Source organism: Heliangelus exortis, chromosome 10 (genome assembly GCF_036169615.1).
Source record: "Heliangelus exortis chromosome 10, bHelExo1.hap1, whole genome shotgun sequence".
NCBI lineage: Eukaryota > Metazoa > Chordata > Aves > Apodiformes > Trochilidae > Heliangelus > Heliangelus exortis.
This window is the reverse complement of record NC_092431.1, coordinates 10,614,649-10,635,088: the sequence shown is the minus strand read 5'-3', so window position 1 is coordinate 10,635,088 and position 20,440 is coordinate 10,614,649. Positions and strand designations below refer to the sequence as shown.

At 42.1% G+C, this 20,440-nt stretch overlaps 1 protein-coding gene across 1 annotated transcript in view; it reads left to right on the top strand.

Moving 5' to 3' along the window:
• The window catches only part of ARSJ (arylsulfatase family member J), a 48,202-nt gene extending 27,972 nt beyond the window's left edge, over positions 1 to 20,230 (top strand). Inside the window, exon 2 of the mRNA XM_071753423.1 lies at positions 17,701 to 20,230. Within this exon, the coding sequence (XP_071609524.1) occupies positions 17,701 to 19,114 (1,414 nt within the window). The 3' untranslated portion in view covers positions 19,115 to 20,230. The remainder of the gene's footprint in view (positions 1 to 17,700) is intronic.
• The last annotated feature ends 210 nt before the right edge of the window (positions 20,231 to 20,440 follow it).

Genomic DNA, 20,440 nt, shown 5'->3' with positions numbered 1-20,440 from the left:
AGCAGTGAGGAGAAGAATAAATGAGAAATTACCAAATGTTAGAAAGGATTAGAGTGTGCAGCAGTGACATGCAAGATAGTGCTGATGGTTTTGTTCAGATAGATTTAAAAAGGGAAATAAAGAAGCATTTATAGAAATCACTTTGTTATTCAGTCTTATGGAGGCCTTGAGAACAGATGTGCTGTTAACCTCCATCCCTTATTAACTCTAATTAGTTCTCTTCCATGGTGTAAGAGACTGAAGGAAAAGGAAAAGTGTAGCAGAATGGTGGGAGAGGGTTTCATCATGCCCCAGGCCCTGGCATCTTGCAACCATCAAATGTGTGAGCTGACATTAGTCATAGGATTGTAGAATGGCTTGGGTTGGAAGGGACCTTAAAGGCCATCTAGTTCCAATCCCCTGCCATGGGCCTGGACCCCTCCCACTAGACCAGCTTGCTTCAAGCCCCATCCAACCAAGTCTTAAACATTTCCAGAGATGGGGCATTTACAGTTTCCATGGGCACCCTGGGCCAGTGTCTCACGACCTTCACAGGAAAGAAATCCTTCCTAATATCTACCCTAAATCTCTCCTCTTCCAATTAAAAGCCATTACTTCTTGTCCTATTGCTACACGACCTTGTAACAAGTCCTTCCCTAGTTTTCTTATAGGCTTTCTTCAGGTACTAGAATAGACAGCTTTCTAATTTCATTTTCTTTATTGAAACAGAGAGCTTTTTAATTTCATTACACTCCTGCTCCCCATATAAGCTTTACATTTTTTCCTAACCTTTGCCTAATTTGGACACAATGCAGAGGTAGAAACTTAAAGTCCCTGGTTGTGGAAACAGGTGCAGAAAACAGGTTGGTGAAGTACTGAACTTCTGGAGTCGTGCTGCCTTGGAGGTAGTTGTGGGAGCTGAATCTCAGGGCATTTTAGTATTGGTTCCTATTAGAGGGGATGGGTTGCAGTGAGCTTGACACAATACTTCCTGAAGTTATTCTGTTCCTTTTGTGTTCCAACATAGGGAGTTTTTAAGAGAGAAAGAAACTTATGACCACAACACTTAAGGATATGTGGGAGAAGAGCTCAATTTATCTTCACACTTACGTTGCTTTACAGAAATTTGAAATTCCCTAGAGTAACAAAGACATTGTGCTTTGAATGCAGACATTAGTTTCCTTTTTATGCCATATTATCCAGTATATAATATCTCTGATGTATTTGTTAAAAATTGTCACATAGATGACTGACAGCCCTGAAACTCAGCTCCCCACTCCTTCTTTCCTTTGCTACTGAAGCACACCTACACCTACATCCACTCGGATAGCAGCAGGGAAAGTATTTTCATGTTGAATCCCTCCTGTGAATAAACAAAGATGTTTCATTTCCCCGTGTTGTCAATCAGGAACCTTTCATCTGGGAGCCAGGTTAATAAAATACTTCACTATGCCAGCACAAGATTTATTTGGGAATTGCACACAGGGCCTTCAACACCAGCTGTTATCTTAACCAAAAAATGAACTGGAATATTGTGGTCAGTTCTGAAAAAGGGATCTTAATTTTGTATTTCTCAGGTGAATTGGCAAGGAGGAAAGAAAATCCAGTAGTGCTAACAACAGTCTGAATTTAATGAAGTAATACTAGTTCAGAAGGCAACAATATGTTACTGAATTCCCATGTAACTACCTGTAATCAGTGTAAATAAGTAGATGCTTGTAAGTGCTGTGTTTTGCCAAATGCAGCTACAAACTGCTGTTAGCATGAGGGTGATGCTTCTTTGCATCCTGCTGATGTTTCTTATCAGAAGACTAAAAAGTATTACCTGTGCTATCTGAGGGGCACAGCACTATCCCCACTTAAAGGGATGAGAAACAAGCAAGACTGACATTAATATGAACATGTCAAAAGGACAAAAGAATTTGAGCTCAGTTGCAAAGCTCATGCTAAAAACTACACCAAGCTCAAAAGCAAGGATATCTGTTGGCTCCCAGCCCTCTCTTTCAAGTCAAGGTTATTCCTTTGGCTAGTGATTCAGTGCCACTGCTGTTGCCGTAAAATATCAGCCCAGAAAACTAGCTGTGTTGTTGAAAACTCAAAATGCCTATTTTCTTCCACCCAGATAAAGTTGTTCTTCAGATTAGCAGGGCTGTAGCTTTTCTTGGGAAATTACTTCAGTTCTAGCAAAAGCTCTGGAGTGGCATGAAATTATTTCTGGCATTTGTCTGTCCCAGGATATCTGTAGGAGCAGCAGCAAAGGGCATCTCAATGACCATAATGCTGGTGATAAAGATGCTGAACAGGAGGTGTCTGTGTGGGCACTGCAGTCTTTGTGAAGCTCAAAGCTGCTTAAGTGGATGAAGCGCTTGGTGCACTCGCTGTGTGAGTTTTGAGCAAGTTTCTCACTTAATGTGCAGTGTCAGCCATAGAAAGTACAAGTGTCTAGAAATTTGTAATTAAGTTTTGAACACAAATGCTCAGCTATGTCTTGTTGCTATAGGTGGATATCCTGCTATGTTGAATTGATGTGCAATATATGAAAGGTAATAATTAACTTTTTATGCAAATATATGTGTTTCGCAATCATGTTATAAAACACACTGTATTATGTAGAACAAATAGAAGAGCAAAGTGGAGATGAAACAGAAATAATAATCCAAGAATATTTTTTAATTAATCAGCATTCACAATGAATCTCTACACTAGAAAAGGAAACTCACGCATTAATTCAGTGGCTCATTTTGACATCTTGAAAAAAATATTGACATTTCTGAACAAAAATTTATCTAAAAGATTATTCAATTGAAATTGATGGAATTGACCCTTCTATTCAAGTGGCTACATATTGATTAAGGAGGCTGGTATCTGTTCTCTCTTTCCTGTAAGAGCTGCTTTGACACATTTCAGCTTGAGTTATATCATAGAGCAGAATAACAGGAATATTATAAACATTAAAGAGAGTTTGCGGCCATTACCACTTGATTAACATACTCTCAATAATAACTTATCTCTATGTTTAAATTAGTCTTAAAGACTAATCTAAGGTTTCAAGAGAAATGGTCTATGATAAACTTAAGCTCTGTGAAATGACAAAACTATGCCATTCTCCAATGTCACACTCAGAAATTGTATGTTTATGTGGTTATTCAGTGGGTGGTAGAAAATTATAGCTTTCACAAAGTTTGGGTGCTGTGTGAAGGTATGTAAAACACTTAGGATGTTTCTGAAGCTCTGAATAATCCTGATTTCTTTCAATATCGTAATATTCATTAGTTATAAAGCAATTACCTTTCTCAAATGATAACATATAAAACCTTGCTGTGGTATTAGTTAACCTGTATTTTATATCTTATCATTTTGTCTTCGGTCAACCTTGCTGTCAATTCAAGGTCATTGTACAGCACTTAGATTGATATAAACCCTAAGCAGTGGATATATGAATGATGCATAAGGAAAATATTAATGCAAAAATAGTAATAAATGGTCAAAATAGGTACTTTAATTAAAGTGCAAGGTAAGAAAATAACTGTTCAGCTGCTACCTTAAGGACTGCTCTTGAATATGTCGTTTTAATTAAAGATGTCATCTTGTGAAAGGCAACAATATAATTCATTTCTTTCACATCCCTTAGGTGAATTCACTGAATAAATTCTTCTTATATAAAGATGAAGTAGTTTGCCCAAAGTGTCACAGAACTGAGTCTCAACCTTGAGATTTTAGCTGAAAAATATTTTGTATATTTGCACATTTTTTTTTATTTTGTTTTTTTCCTGGTGAAAATTGTGGTGCTATTACCCATTAATATATCCTTTTAGGCTAAATACTTCAATGAGACATGTTGAAATTTGCCCCCTCTGTAAGAATGTCTAGTCTAGGATATTAATAATGTCTGAGCTGATATTCTCTCCAGCCCAACTGTGAACACATAGGTTACAATGAAAGCCACTTTTACACATTTGCAGTGCTCAGGAGTTATGTGCTGTATGACAGAGAGCAGCCTTTACAAACTGGTGTGTGCCCTGTCCCCGTCCTGTCACGCAGCCCTTCCTCCAGCCTCATGCAGTGCTTACAACAGGGCCTGCAGGGCACATTTCAAAGGACTCAAAGGTGGGGAATTCTTCTGCGTGCTACTTTATGTCCTTTAGACTCCATTTATCTCATTTTCCTTCTGTGAAAGTGGACGAAGCAGGACTAAAAAATTCGTTTAAAAAATTAGTTGGGTTTCCTTTGCCATTTGCTTGCTGTAACTTAAGAAAAATGCTCAGGGGAAGGCTGTTTATGTGAACTCTTTCTGGCAGTGTAGGTCCAGCAGAGTCTTCAACTCAGAGGAGTGCATTTCTTTTCCTTGTAAAATGTTGATTAGGTGTACTATCCAATAGGATCTGATTTTGCTGAGAGCCCAGAATTTGGGGTCAATGACTGGATTTGTGGTTGATGTGCAAAATATTTAGTCAAATTGTTGCGTGAGACGAATCTCGCTGTGGGCGCGAGCTCGGTTCGCGAACAGAGTCGATCGAGCTAGTGTTGGTTCGGATTAGTATCAGAGAACTAACTTCAGTCCACCTGGCTCTGGGACCTGCTGGAACCACACCCTGCCGAAATCGGGCATGCGCACCTGGGCCAGTCCCAGCTGGGCACAGGCGGGGCGAGCACCGTCCTGGCACCTGCTGCCTACATTTCCCCCCCCCTTTTTTTTTTTTTTTAAGGTTTTTTTGGGGGAAAAGATGACAAATATGCAAAGATCTTAGTTGCGAGGTGTCTCGTTGTTCAGAGCTGGTGGTACTGGTCTGGTCGGGGCAGGGCGTGTCCATTTGCTGGGCACCCAGAGAGGCCCAGAGTCTGTGGATACACAGCTGTACCCTCTCCCGGTGAACAGCAATGGTCTTGGCCCCATCCATTGACCTGTTGTTGGTTCTTTGTAATAAATTTGGACTTCAGGCATGCTGATGACTTTCTGCGACGAGTAATGTAGAAGGACGGGTGGCTCTTGGGAGTCGTGGCTTAGGCTCAGAAAATTTAGAGTGAAGAGCGCTTTACTAAGCCGCGTCTGTGGGTCCATATTTTCGCTGTCTTTTTGTTTCTGTAGGTATGTCTTCAGGGTGCGATTGGCTCTTTCTACAATCGCTTGCCCTGTAGACGAATGGGGGATTCCTGTAATATGTTTCACTCCCCAGGTAGCGAAAAATTGCTTGAGCTTTGCGCCTGTGTAGGCCGGCGCGTTGTCTGTTTTTATTACCTGAGGGATCCCCATGACAGCGAAACAGTTGGTCAGATGACGGACCACGTGTAGCGCCTTCTCCCCTGTCTGAGCTGTTGCCCAGAGCATGCCTGAGAAGGTGTCAATTGTAACATGGACATATTTCAGTCTTCCGAATTCCGGGACGTGTGTTACGTCCATCTGCCAGATTTCTCCGGCTTGAAGCCCGCGTGGATTCACATCCATTCCCAGGGCAGGGCCGAACTGGGCGCACTGGGGGCAAGCTTTGACGATGCCTTTTGCCTCCTCCCAAGTGATGTCGAACGTGCGCTTCAAGGCCCTAGCGCTCTGATGAAATAGAGGATGGCTGTTCTGGGCTTTGGAGAATTCAGTAACTGGGTTTTGTAAACCTAAGCTGACTAGAGAGTCAGCTTTGGCATTCCCTTCCCCCAGGTCTAGCGCTGTCTTGTGGCTACAGATATGAATAATGCAGCATGGCTGTGTTCGAATTCTCAGCGCACGATGCAATGATAGGAAGAGTTCCTGTAGCCTTTTGTTGGGCACTGGCTTAATGAGGGCATCCTCGATACGGTTCATGACTCCGACTGCGTATTGGGAGTCGGAGACGATGTTAACGGGAACTTGCTGCCACTGCGTCAGGGCCCAGATGATCGCGAGCAGTTCCAGGGTTTGTAGATTGTCCTCGGAGGTGCCTGGAATCAGATGCTGTTTCCACTGACCTTTGTCCTTCCATACACAGGCAGCCATTCTGGATCTTTGTCCAGCATCTGTGAATACTGTTATACCGGGCACTGGGCGCTCCGAGACAATCGGTTGCTCAAGCCACTGGAACTGGCTGATAGCTTGTAATCGCTGATGTTTTGGGCCATCATGACGCACCTCGCCGGGATAACCAAGTAGGGCGAGCTGTAGAGGCTTGGAGTGTTGTAGCATCCAGTCAAAATCAGTGGTTTTGATTGAGATGTTGATCCACTCCGGTTCTTGGCCGTCTACTTCCAGGCAGCGCTGGCGTCCCTTCCGTATGAGGAGTGCTATTACCTCGGTCTTTTGCCATATGCCCTTCTGAGGCGTATGGGGGGGGAATAGCCATTCTAAAATAGCTATAGACTCTGATCTTGTAGAGTCTCGGTTATAAGTCAGATTGTGTTTGCGTTCCCCAGGTATTCTTTTGTTCGTGAAGTCCTGCATGAGTAAAGCGAAGGGGAATGAGGGGTGGTTACATACCCACACTCCGATGGGGTGGGTGGCGTCTCGCCGATCCGCATAGCCTGTTGTCAGCTTGTGGACGACCTGCTTCAAGGCGTTGGAGTGGTCCTCGGTCCAGTCCACAGGTGCCCCTGGATGTGTACCCCGTAATAAGGACAAACAGGGGTGGATGTCTGCATTGGTGAGACCTATAATGGGTCTAACCCGTTGTAGTTCGCCCACTAGTTTTTGGGCGTCATTCAGTGTTTTAACTGAATGGACTACTTCTAATTTTTGAGGTCTCATCATAGCATCAGTTACCTTCCACCCTAGGTAGCTCCAGGATGACTTCATTTGAATTTTTTCTGGAGCCACGATTAGTCCCTCGGTCTCAAGGTGGTCGGTCAAGACCTGGCTGATGTTTTCGGGGAACGGGGCTTGCTGGCAAAACAAGATATCGTCCATATAATGATAAATTATCGTATCCGGCATTGCTTTTCTAATTGGCGTGAGCGCCCGTGCCACATACGATTGGCATATGGTCGGGGAATTTCTCATTCCCTGTGGCAGTACCACCCACTCATATCGCTTCGCTGGTTCACTTTTGTTAACTGATGGGACCGTGAAAGTATCTTCACGATTTAAGGGGATATTGAAAAAACAGTCCTTTAAATCCATGACCAGAAGATGCCAGTCTCTAGGTAGCATGGTAAGCAGGGGCAGCCCAGGTTGGAGGGCGCCCATTGGCCACATCTGATCATTAATTTTTCTCAGATCTTGTATCAATCTCCACTTGCCCGACTTTTTTGGAACCATGAAGATTGGTGTGTTCCACGGGCTCACGGATGGCTGGACGTGTCCAGCATCTAGCTGTTCTTTTAGCAGGCGATTTGCTGTCTAGCCGCTCCTTGGAAAGGGGCCACTGCTCTACCCAGACAGGGGTGTCCGACTTCCAGTGGAGTCTGGGGGTCAGCGGCATGTCAGCAGTGGCCCTTATTGAAAATTTTGGGAGGGTTGGGTGGGTTCAGGGATAGTGAGGATGGCCCCTATCTGGCTCATCACGTCCCGACTGACCAACCCCCCGAGCTGACCGGGCAAGGGTAACACATATGGTCTCACAGTTACCACTTGCCCTTCTGGAAATTTAATTTGTACTGGTTGGTGCGCTTGCAGGGGGGTGGAACCGCCACCTATCCCCTGAACGGCGTCAGAAACTGCAATAAGCTTCCATTTTCGAGGCCAGATATTCTTACTGATGATTGTGACGTCAGCTCCTGTATCCAGCATTACAGGGAGGGTTTTTACCTCTTTGCCGATCGCCATCTCTATGTTTATAATCGGCCTTGTTCTCATCTGTTGCGCCAGGGTTACCAAGGTGTCTCCAGATGAACCAAAGGCCCGATCACCTCTCTCTGTTTTAACGTTCTTTCCTAGGTCTAATTTTGGGAGTGGGACTAGCTGTGCTAATCGGGTTCCTGCCTTAATTACTAGGGGGGGATTTAGTGTAAAACACATTATCTTTATTTCCCCCGTGGAGTCGGCGTCTATAACCCCTGGGAGCACTACTAGTCCTGCCAGTCCTGAGGAAGAGCGTCCTACTAAAAGTGCACCAACGTTAGAATTTTCATGGATTACCGGTCCATACGTGTTTGTTGGTATTGTGTGGACAGCTGTGGTCAGCAGCGTGGTGTCTATTGCAGATTGTAAATCGATGCTGAGGCTTCCCCGGGTTGCTGGGGCGGGGAGCCGGCATACAGCGTTGGCCCGGCTACTTGTATCCCGGCGCAGGGGCCCCTCGCGCTGTCCCTGCCGTTTTTTTGGTACCAGCAGGCTGCGTCGTCGTGTGTCGCTCGCTGACAGCGATTACACCAGACGACTGCAGAGCAGTTTCGCTAGGTGTGTCCCCTTGCGTGGCATCGCGAACAGACCAGGCTGGACTGCCTCTGTCTGTTCGGGCGATTTCGCCGGTTTTGACGGCCACGTCCTCTGTTATTGCCCAGTTTTTGTACTACCGCCGCGAGGAGCTGATGGGTTGGCTCCAATGCGGCGGCGAAAGCACCAGCCATTCCCTGGTGCTGCTGGTGCTGAGACGCCCTGGCGGCAACGTCCAGCATTTCTGATACTGGTGCCGTTTTCGGCAGTGTCGAGAAGAGGGCTTTTGATCTGGGATTTGCATTCTCGAATGCCAGTAGTTTAAACATAGATTCACACTGCTCTATCGTCAGGTCTGATTGAGCCGTGACAGACTGCCACAGTCAATTGACAAAATTTTGGTAGGGTTCATTCAACCCTTGCTTTACATCGGTAAATGATGGTACTGGGTGCGGTTCTGGTACTGCGTAAAATGCCTGACGTGCCAGTCTTGCCGCGGCGTGGTGGAGCTCGCGCGGGCATTGTAGCTGAAGATCGATCTCTGCAAAGTGCCCGGAGCCGGTAAGCATCTCCGCTGTGACGCCCGCTAGCGGATCTCCGGGTGCCCTAGCGCAGCTAACTTCCGCCGCGGCGAGGCGTTCCCACTCCTTTAACCAGATGATTTGTTGGGAAGGGGTTAGTAGGTACTGACTTAGACTGCGACAGTCATATGGGCTGTTTACATCGGAGGTGAACAGCCAGTCCAGGATGGCCCGGCCGCTCTCCGACCTCAGCCCCATATTCTTTGATTATCTGCCTCGCCTGCTGCAGGGTTTTCCATGAGTGTTGTTCAAACACCGGCTGTCCATTAGCGAACAGAGTCGATCGAGCTAGTGTTGGTTCGGATTAGTATCAGAGAACTAACTTCAATCCGCCTGGCTCTGGGACCTGCTGGAACCACACCCTGCCGAAATCGGGCATGCGCACCTGGGCCAGTCCCAGCTGGGCACAGGCGGGGCGAGCACTGTCCTGGCACCTGCTGCCTACATCAAATTGTTTTCTGCTCATGTCATTTATATCTGAACATGAAGCCAAGAGTGCTGATTATGCAATGACATGTTTTCCCCCCTTTTTTTCTAATTAATAATACTCAGTGATAAAGTTGGAAATGTTGGGCTCTGTTTCCACAGCTGCAGTGAACTCAGAGCAAAAAAACCAATAGCTGCATGTACACATCTGCATTCCAGCTGCTGCTGACTCCCACATTCTCCTTAGTCCTTTTTGTCTTCCCATTTGAGCAAATAAGTTCTCTCAAAGACAGGAAAGGTTAGGAGCATCTATGCTGCCAGTTTAATAATGTCTAGTAAAAAAATGGAATGAGTGTCTGAAAATATTAATTACAACTTAATCTGTAGGGTGATCGACAGTCGAAACTTCTGCTTGGGCTTCATTATATGATTTTTGTTTTTTCCCTGTACTAACCACCCCTTGCAGCCAAGGAGAGCAACCCCAAAGAAAGGCAGATATTTTCTTTTCTGTCCCAGCTTGTTTCCAGAGCCAGCTACTTTTCCTTTAAAGCTTGCAGCTCTCCAGGCAAGCTCCTTTCCCACTGGTCACCAAGCTCTGCCTCACTCCTGGGGTGCCAGTTGTATTGGCAAGAGTTGGGAAGACTAAAAAAATCAGAGCTTCTGAACTACCATGAAGTTTTCAATGGAAGTCCCTCTGGTTCTTGCTATTGATAAGTGTCTATTTTTGTTAATGTAAATCTGGGTGGCATTTCTAGGTGCCAGATGATAAAAATACATTTGCAGTATAAGCAATACAGTGGTTTGAGGACATTACACAACTGGATGTCAGAGCTTGCATGAGATCAGAACTTCCAAATGACTTTGAGGTTCAAGTATTGCATCAAAATCCAAATGGCATTTGGGTAGACAAGGATACCTCCACTTCTGCAGGTCCTTGGAAAAAGGTACTGAAAACAAAAATGCTAACATTATTAATTAGTCCATCAATAGTTGGCTTTTTTATTTTTTATTTTATGTACTTGGTGAGGGAGTTAAAAACAAAACCAAGCCACATCACTACCCCCAAAAAACTTGAAAGCTGGGCAAGATTCAGGATCTTTCAAATGAAATGTTTACACTGACAGAATGGTAAAACAGTAAATAATATGAATTAGACATTTCATGTAAACCCCTGGTTGAGAAGTAGATATTTTTCTACACATAAAAAGTCAAGGCATAGAGCTGAAGATTAAGTAAATGTGTGTGTATGTCTATGTGTGAAAACTTCAGCTTTGTGTGATGTGGGTTGAACAGTGAAAGTCTGCAGAGGTCTGGAGTTCAGACCTCTGAACTTAGCCTTTTAACTTGTATTTGCTTTTCTGATCTATCTACATTCATAACCCATCTTCCCTCTCGAAGACTTAAAAGTTAAAATCTAGAAGATAAAAATGGTTAAATGGTAGATTCATAGTGTTTTTTCTAGCATATATTTAACATTGCCAGAAGAACTGAGAAGAGAGGATATTCCCAGGGGCCTGTTCAGATTTGGTCAGACTTCTTGTACCCCTTGGTTTCTTCCTCAAGGAGAGCAGGAAACCTAAGGCAACCTGATTTTTAACCAGGACAAAATGGTTCATGGCTGACTTGAGAGTTATTTCCAATACCTATAGCATCACTCATGTTCATGGAACAAACTTTGATTGCTTACTTTGGTCCTGTTTCAGCCAACTACCTGGCTGAAATCACATTCTTATTTAAACTCAACGTTGAAGTGAAGCCATAGCTTTAACTTTACTTTGGAACCAGGTATCCAGAAAGAAACTTTCTGCTGCATAGCTGGTATTTTTAAAAGAAACTGTAACTTACAGAGTATAGGCTCAAGGATCACATAGACTAGTACAGAAAAACATTTTGCCTATAAGTAAATTTATTGAGTACAAAATGAGAAAAAGGCACTGTGGCTACAGGCTGTGGCTTTGTTGCCATCAATCTGAAGAGGCTATGGATTGGTACTGGCTGACTATTTTGCAGCAGTTCATGTCAGGCTGTGGCAGGTTTATATGAATCTCATTTCAATCAGCTTAGCTCTATCTCTTTGACCCAGTGTCTTCCATATAAACCTGCCCGCCCCCGCCCTTTTTTTTTTTCTTTTTTCTTTTTTTTTTTTTTTCAGCTGTACTCTCTGATTCTACTTTTAAAACCTTAGCAGATGCAGCATAAAACATTTAGGGTTAAAGGCAAATATTTCAGGTGCAAAGTCCTTTTGGTGTGATTCTTTCATGTTCATCAGTGTCTGCTCAGGAACTTTGAGTCTCTCTGCTGTGCTCTTCACCAGGCTGTTTGAAGGGTTAAAAGAAGAAGAGATTCCACTTCCCTCATGAGCATCTTCCAGAGCTCAAAACATCTTTGAGGTATATAGGAGTAAACATATCTGCCAAAGCTTTTTAAAATTATTAGGGTTTGTGGACTCCATGCTAAAGCCTCATTTCACTATAAAGAAATCTCCATTATATCTATTTTCACTTAATGGTCATTGAGTCTTTCTTCTCATTATTTGCTGGCACCAAGTGGGATATTGTTTTGGGTTTTTTTCCTCCCCGCAGACTTGGACCTCTGAGGACCAGGAACTTCCAAGAAGAAAAGGTCATAGAATTCTGTATCATTTTCCCCTCTGGAATAACTATATTTCTAGCTGTTGTGTGGTACAAATAGCTTCCGGCAAGATGTCAAAAGACTGTTCTTTAGCAGTCCCTGAGCCTCTTTTATAGACTGGTATGTACTTGCTTTATTTTATTACTTTTAACAATAATCATAATCTTTTAACATAATCATCTATAATGATCCCTTTAATTTATGTGACATGCATACCTCAGTACTATCATTCTGTTTGCAACTTCTTCTGGCAGATGATTTATTTAGTCAAAATATTTTTTTCTTAATTTCTAGGCTGGAATTTATTATTTTAAAAATTGAGAAAAATTTTTCCATTTGTTATGCAAGTATAATAAAAATACATTTTCCACACATACCAACTAGAACTGTGCTAGCAAAAGTTCCTGCAATTAGAAACTTCAAACTGCGCTTCTTTTTTGATCTTCAGAGAGCCTTAAAAAAAGCTCAGTTTGAAGACAATTAAGCAGTATTTTAAAATTATGAGAGCTTAAAATCAATAGTTTTGTACATTACAAAATTAGAAACAACCCAGCTTCTTTCTCATACAGAACCCACCCTGAAGTTAAGGAGGAAAATACTCAGTAGGTAACTCCTTAGGAAAACTTTTTTAAGGAAAACTGGTTTGGCTTTCATATGTTTAAGACAGCATAAGCACCATGGGGATGTGAGGCATGCCAGGAGAATTGTTTCTACCACCCAGACATTGAGTCTTGCTTTCTGTTTCAAGGGAATAGTAGTGAAAATGTCATTGATCCACTTCTTTACTTTGGTTTGCTCTTCAGATGAGAACTGGGAAACTAATTTAGCTCTACTAAGGACATTAGAAAGGGGAAATTAAGCCTGCAAATGTTAATGTGTTCCTCCAGCTCAGGTCAAATTGACTTTAGTCCCTGTGGTGATTTGCATCTAGCACTTGAATGTACAGTTGACTTATAACATCCTAATGGTTTCTGCACCTTCAGACCTAAGGCAAAAGTAATGTAAAAGCCACTGACTTAGCTTTGCGTCTTTTTAGATAAAAAAAGGAAGGGAAGTCATGCTGGACTCAAATTCACATGGAGGATTTATTTGTTTATTTGTTTTAAGAAAGCTCTGAAATATTTCTCTCAGCACTGAAGAAGCAAAAGACCTATGAAGTCATTGAGATAATCCCACTGGGAGTATGTTGCTTTAAAGTTTCCACTACAAACAAGTAAACAAAATGCTGTAACAGTCAACTACCATTAAATTCTTTAGCTGGAACAGTACAAGAAAAACGTACAAAAACCCACCCTCATGATAAATTAATTTTCTATATTCATATTATTACCTGAACATTTCACATAAATTTTACTTAGTTTCTTGTTCTTCAGATTTAAAATTTCAAGCAGCCAGCAGATATAAACATGGTCTAGAAACTTGGATGAGTAGGGAGAAAGAGAGCATGGTACCTGTGCAAAACGTATTCACAAGACTTGAACCCCAGTGCTTTGTACAGAATATTACCAGTCTATTATCTATAAAGACCCATAAAGATCAAAGTCTAAAAAACTATGAAATTACATTCTGTGGTTTGTCAGCATTTGCATGTATTTAACTGGTTACTAGTGTTGTAATTATCGTAATGAATTCCAGACTATTCATGATCATAACTTGCTTTTTGCATTTGAGATTAAATTCAAGCAGTTTATTCTGAAAAATCAGATGGTCTTGTGGTGGAAAGAGACACTTTTTATATTCCTGTCAATACCTTTTACTTCTGTATAATCACTAGGTTTTTGCTCAGATTGCTTTGTTTTCCCATGAATGGTCTGCATGTCCTTTGAAAACAAAATACTTTTCACTGAAAAAGTAGTATTGGAATATAGCAGATCAAGTAAGAAGGCTTGTGGTACAGAAAAGTGAACAAATCCTGACTACTTTTGTAATAGAGGGGAATATTCTAATAATTAGAGGTTAATAAATTTCTACAGTTTCTATATTCTTACTGAAAAATTATTTTTGCAGATCAAATTTTACATATATAAATATTGTGTGTGAAGAAGCAGAGCTATGCCATAGATAGCATCCACACACACGTATGGGAAACACACCAAAATCTTGGGGGGAAAAAGGCAGCAGCAGAGAATTGAAGCAGGAGTTGTGCACTGTAACCAGCATATTGAAAAACTGCTGAAATAAGAGGCAGATATTTTCCTAAGGAGAATGTGTATAACTGAGGTTAATTCTTGATATTTTTTGGTTTGGTATTTTTCACCTTAACAGTGTAGGAGTTTCATGTTTGGGTGTATGATGTATAATTGCAAAGCCCTAGCTGGGGAATCTACATGTTGTTTAGGGATTCTTCATGAGAATTAACTATTATGAATATAATATCCTCTGTGTAAACTTTTCAAGAGGCAGGCTGGTTTGCAATATATTGCAAATTTTGTTGCCTCTTCCCCCTTACCAGGCTCAGCTTCTGTCGAGGAGAAAGGTGGGAGGATCTCTATTACAACAACATGGCTTTAGAGAAAATTCTGACTTCCACCAATATTAGATTATCAGGGGAAAAAATGTCCATCTGGGACTGGGGGTTGATCTCAAGATAGAGGAGGCTGTTAAGGTTAAAGAAAGCAGAAGCTACTACTGAAGTAGCAGAATCAGGGCAAGGACTTTTACATCTGGGTCAAATAAGGGGAATTTACTCAAAGAGTTTAACAAGGCAGTAGGAGAAGGGGAAGAAAACAAAATGTGAAAATAGTTCTTTGAGGATTCCAAGGATGGAGTGAACTGAAGGATGGGACACTAACATTGGTCAGTGTGGTTTCCTTGTTGTAGTTTACCTGTTTTAAAAGGAGAAGAATAATACACCTGAATCATGGGGAAGATGGAGGCATCTATGTGTGCATGAAATTTCTTTTACAAAAGCATAACCCATAATTTAGAGCGTATGCTTTAACTACTGCAATATCTCCTGTGTCAGCACCATCCTGTGAGTGTGGGGACAATTGGGTGGCTGGGCTCCAGATCCACAAACTCTGGGAGAGACAATATGCTAAAAAAATACCAGAGAGACAAAGAAAAGCAGCAGTGCTGCAGTGTACTGAGTCCAGGCTAGCTTAAAGCAGAGGAACCCAACACTCAAAGCTTCTGCAATAAATTAGACTAGAGCTTCTGGTTCTGGGGAAATAATTTCCAAAGTAAAATGAGAGTTGCACAATGATTACAGATTGGCAGGCATTAAAGAAATCTGTGGTGTCTTCTAAGATCTTGGCCAGGAAGACATCATATAAAAGCAGATTTTATTTATGGACAGGCAGAGCCTAATGTTTTTAACTTTCTAGATAGCTCAGGAGGCCCATCATATTGGCAATGCTAGCAGAATGTGTCCGGAAGTCCCAACTCCTACTACCACAAGTCAATAAAAAAGTGGTGTGGGGGGAGGATGGCAGTATTGGTTGACCTGTCCGTTCTACTCATGACTGGGAATTTGATCTATTCTCATACTCAGGGAGAAGTCTTCTTTGGTTTATAATGTGCTATTACATTTTAGATTTTAGTGACAAACTGATACAAATGGATTTTTCCTTGATTTTTGATACTTCTGCCCATGTGGAATTAATTTTGTAATCATATGGAAGCCATATGTATTCTTTACACATAGATTGTACTGCAGAATTTATTATCCCATCCTTTAAATATACTGCTGTTACATAGAATCAGAATCTTAGACTATGCCAAGTTGGAAGGGACCCATCAGGATCATCAAGTCCAACGCCTGTTCCTGTGTAAGGCACACCCAGGATCACACCAGGTGCCTAAGGGAGTTGGTGCATATTTATATGCTTCAGATCTGTTTACACTAACAAATTACAAGGTATTGTTAAAAATTGCAGCTATCTATGTGTTCTGCTATAATAATTGTTAAATGGGGACATGTGAAAGCTTCCTGTGGAGAAAAAGAAACTACTACAAAATACCTGTGCTTTTCTATATGTAGATATTTTGACTATGTATATGTATATGTAGGAATTTTGGCTTATGAAGGGAAATGTTTCATTGAAGAGTTAGGCAGGGACAGAAGAAGACAGCTGCCCAGAAGATCCAGGGATTAAGTGAGCCCTTCCTTCTGAGTGGTCACTCATAAAGTAATTTCACTATGCCTGCATGTGTGTCTGAGTTCTGGACTGGGTGTTTGCCATTCACACGTACTCATGCCTGTCACTCAGGAACAAATCATAGCATCATGAAATCATGGAACGGTTTGGGTTGGAAGGGACCTTAAAGATCTTTTACTTCCAACTCCTGTGTGGGCAGGAACATCTCCCACTAGACCAGGTTGCTCCAAGCCTCCTCCATCCTGGCCTTGAACTCTTCAGGGATGAGGCATCCACGACATTACACAACTTTGAGCCAGCATTGTGCCCTTGTGTCCAAGAATGCCAATGGTATACTGGGATGCATTAGGAAGAGTGTGGCCAGTGGGTAGAGGGAGATCATCCTCCCTGTCTGTTCTGCCCTAGTGAGGCCACAGCTGGAATCCAGTGTTCAGTTCTGGGCTCCCCAGTTCAAGAAAGAAAGGGAACTTCTGGAGAGAGCCCAATGAAGGGCAACAAAGATGACTGAGGAACTGGAGCATCTCTCTTATTAAGAAAGGTTGAGAGAGATGGGACTGTTTAGCCTGGAGAGGAGAAGACTGAGCCAAGACCTTACCAAAGTGTATAGATATCTAAAGGGCAAGGGTAAGGAGCATGGAGCCATGCTATTTTCAGAAGTGCCCTGCAGCAGGATGAGGATCAATGGGCATAAACTGCAACACGGAAGTTAAATATAAACATGAAAAACTTCTTCACTGTGAGGGTGAGAAAGCACTGGAACAGGTTGCCCAGAGGGGTTGTGGAGTGTCCTCTGGAGACATTCAAAACCTGCCTGGATGCAGTCATGTGTAATGTGCTCTAGCTGATCCTGCTCTAACAAGGGTTGGACAAGATGATGTGTAGAGATCCCTTTCAACTCTGATTCTGTAATTCTCTGAGCAACCTGGACCAGTGTCTTACCACCCTCACAAGGAAGAATTTCTTCCTAATGTCTAACAAAAAAACTCCCCTCTTCCAGTTTAAAGCCATTACACCTCTGGAGCTGTAGGTGTTCCTGGAGAGAGCAGAGCCAGACCCATCGTGTGCACTCTGACAATTGACTCGGTTATTATAATACTAGTAATACCTTTGCAAAGTCATAGTCCGTCTGAGTATCACATGATGGATGACCAAAAATCAGACCCTTGGGCTGTCAGTGTTGCACATGCCATGAGAGCTGGAACCAAGTCAGTGCTGTAGTACATGTTGATGTTCAGGGGGAAAAAAAAAATTAAAAAAAGGGGTTATATTTACACATAAGGGAGACCAGAAAGGTCTGCATGTTCGACTGCTCAGTTGAAAGCAGTAGTACCAAAATAACAGTTCACAGGCAGCACAGTGCCTCTGAGATCCTGATTTGACATTGCTTACAGCTAAATGGAATAAAAATATTAAAAATGAGGCCAACAGGGAGAGGAGGGTGTGATGCTGCTTTGTCATGGTTCTTGTTCAGTATTGTTGCCCACTGGCCAGAAGAGGTGGGGGAACTGCTCTGAATCACTTGTGAAATGAAACAAATGCCATTCTCCTGTTCCAGCAGATTTTATAGTCTGACCTTGTTAGTTTTTGACATACACAAGACAAAATATCATCAAAGTTTCTGCATGCATAGGGAAGTTTTCTGCTACAGTTATGCACATGGGTATCCTGAGCTCTCCATATCTGATGCCTGTCTCCTCTCTGCCTCCAGGTACCAGATCCACACTGGCCTTCAGCACTCCATCATTCGACCAACCCAGCCCAACTGCTTACCTCTGGATAATGTCACACTACCTCAGAAGCTGAAGGAGGTCGGGTATTCAACACACATGGTTGGCAAATGGCACTTGGGATTTTATCGCAGAGAATGCATGCCCACACAGAGAGGATTTGACACTTTCTTTGGCTCGCTCTTAGGCAGTGGGGACTATTACACTCACTTCAAATGCGACAGCCCTGGGATTTGTGGCTATGACCTGTACGAGAATGACAACGCTGCTTGGGATCATGATAATGGCATCTACTCAACGCAGATGTACACCCTAAAGGTACAAAAAATCCTGGCTTCTCATAACCCCAGGAAACCTCTGTTTTTATATATTGCATACCAAGCTGTTCATTCACCTCTTCAGGCTCCAGGCAAGTATTTTGAACATTATCGATCAATAAATAACATCAACAGGCGAAGATATGCTGCAATGCTTGCTTGTTTGGATGAAGCCATAAACAATGTAACCCTTGCTTTAAAGAATTATGGTTACTATGAGAACAGCATTATCATATATTCTTCAGATAATGGTGGGCAGCCAATGGCTGGAGGAAGTAACTGGCCTCTCCGAGGAAGCAAAGGGACTTACTGGGAAGGAGGTATCCGTGCTGTTGGGTTTGTCCATAGCCCCCTTCTGAAAAACAAAGGGTCTGTGTGTAAGGAGCTTGTGCACATCACAGACTGGTTCCCCACCTTGATCACGCTGGCAGAAGGGCAAATCGATGAAGATACCCAGCTGGATGGCTATGATATATGGGAAACAATTAGTGAAGGCAGGCGTTCTCCACGGGTGGACATCTTGCACAACATTGACCCCATTTACACCAAAGCCAAGAATGGGTCCTGGGCAGCTGGCTATGGAATCTGGAACACTGCAATTCAATCTGCCATCAGAGTGAATCACTGGAAACTACTGACAGGAAACCCGGGGTATAGCGATTGGGTACCTCCCCAGGCCTTCAGTAACGCAGGCCCCAACCGCTGGCACAACGAACGCGTTTCTTGGTCAGCTGGCAAAACTGTCTGGCTCTTCAACATAACTGCTGATCCCTACGAACGAGTGGACCTCTCCACAAGGTATCCTGATGTTGTGAAGCAGTTGCTGCAGAGGCTTTCCCAGTTCAATAAGACAGCTGTTCCTGTTCGATACCCACCTAAGGACCCTCGGAGTAACCCAAAGCTGAATGGAGGAGTCTGGGGTCCATGGTTTAAAGAGGATGAAAAGAAAAAGAAATCAGATAAAAGTAAAGGTGCATATAAGGAAAATAACAAGAATAAGAAAAAAGCTAATAGAAAAAAAGGGCAATCAAAAAAAGGGCAATCATTCCACTGTCATTCACATCTTGCTGGTGGATAGTCTCTAAGCATACTCTCCTGCCAAGCATATGTCAGCTTGGCCCAACTTTCTGGAACTTCAGACAGAATATACTAGAAATGCTATCTCTGCACTATGGATGAAAGTTGTCATCTTTTAATTTTTTCTCTCAAGATAACTCAATGCTCCTCCTTGAGTTTTCCCATGACAAACTCTCCTCTACAGGGTGAATGGTGCTCACCCATCACAGCTCCATTTCAGATAACAATGGTGATAACTCCTAAACTCATTTTTGGTGGACAAATGGTAGTTCCTTGCCTAGATAAAATGGAATATTCAGAGAGTACAGAGATGTTAATGGCAGATGTTCTTGAACTGGCAGATGATTCATAGAAAGAAAAAATAAAACTTGAGAATCTCTCTGGCGTTAGTCATCAACCTATGACACTTTTTGATACAACACACCAACATAAAGCCATCAGGATAACTTCTTAGAGGTGCTGTGGAGGGGGCCATGATAGGAGGAAAGCTGCTTTGAATTATACTTCACCTGTCTTATATAAATCAGAAATATCTTTAAAATTCCCTTAATGTGCTAAGCTCCCCTGATTTGTAGTGAAACCAGAAGGTTGTTATTCAACACATGTGAACAGCCAGCACACGACATATAATTTATTATAGGCATAGACAAAAACAGATTGCCAAAGTGAATGTAATATTTAAACACTTTAAGGTAACTAGATAAAAATATGTAAAAGGAATAATTTATTTTACAGCACTTCCATTAAAACTTTAATTACTGGGTGATGCAAGGTACCCTTTTGGGTGCTAGGGTTGTTTGGGTTTTTTTCTCTTTGATTTCTAATTTTATTTCCACTCTATCAATCAGAGATTTATTTAAAAGATTGATATCCTCAGAGTACTGTAAAACAAGAAAATGCTATATACACTGCTACAATGAGAAAGGAGAATAATTTCATATGTATTTGCCTCCAATTATTTTGAATGTAACAGTGATTATTTAATTTAGTAGTCAAGTGAATATTGTTAAATTTCTGTACAGAAGCTAGGCCATCTTTATGTTTGGGAGAAAATTCTACTTTAAACCTTTTATTTATATATCTATTAAAATAGTTTATTTTTATGGCATTCATAAAAGTAATCTGCCTCTTTTTTTTTTTTTTTTTTATCAAAGATAACAATTACATCTTTGTTTATTTTAAAAGAACTCAGTAAGATTTTTATTGCTATTATTTTTGGTGCAGAGATGACTTGATGACATTTAGCTTCTGAAACAGAATTTTTTCTTCCAATATGTCTATCATTTGAGATGTGGTTCAAACTTTACCCTTTCCCAAGGTGTCTGCA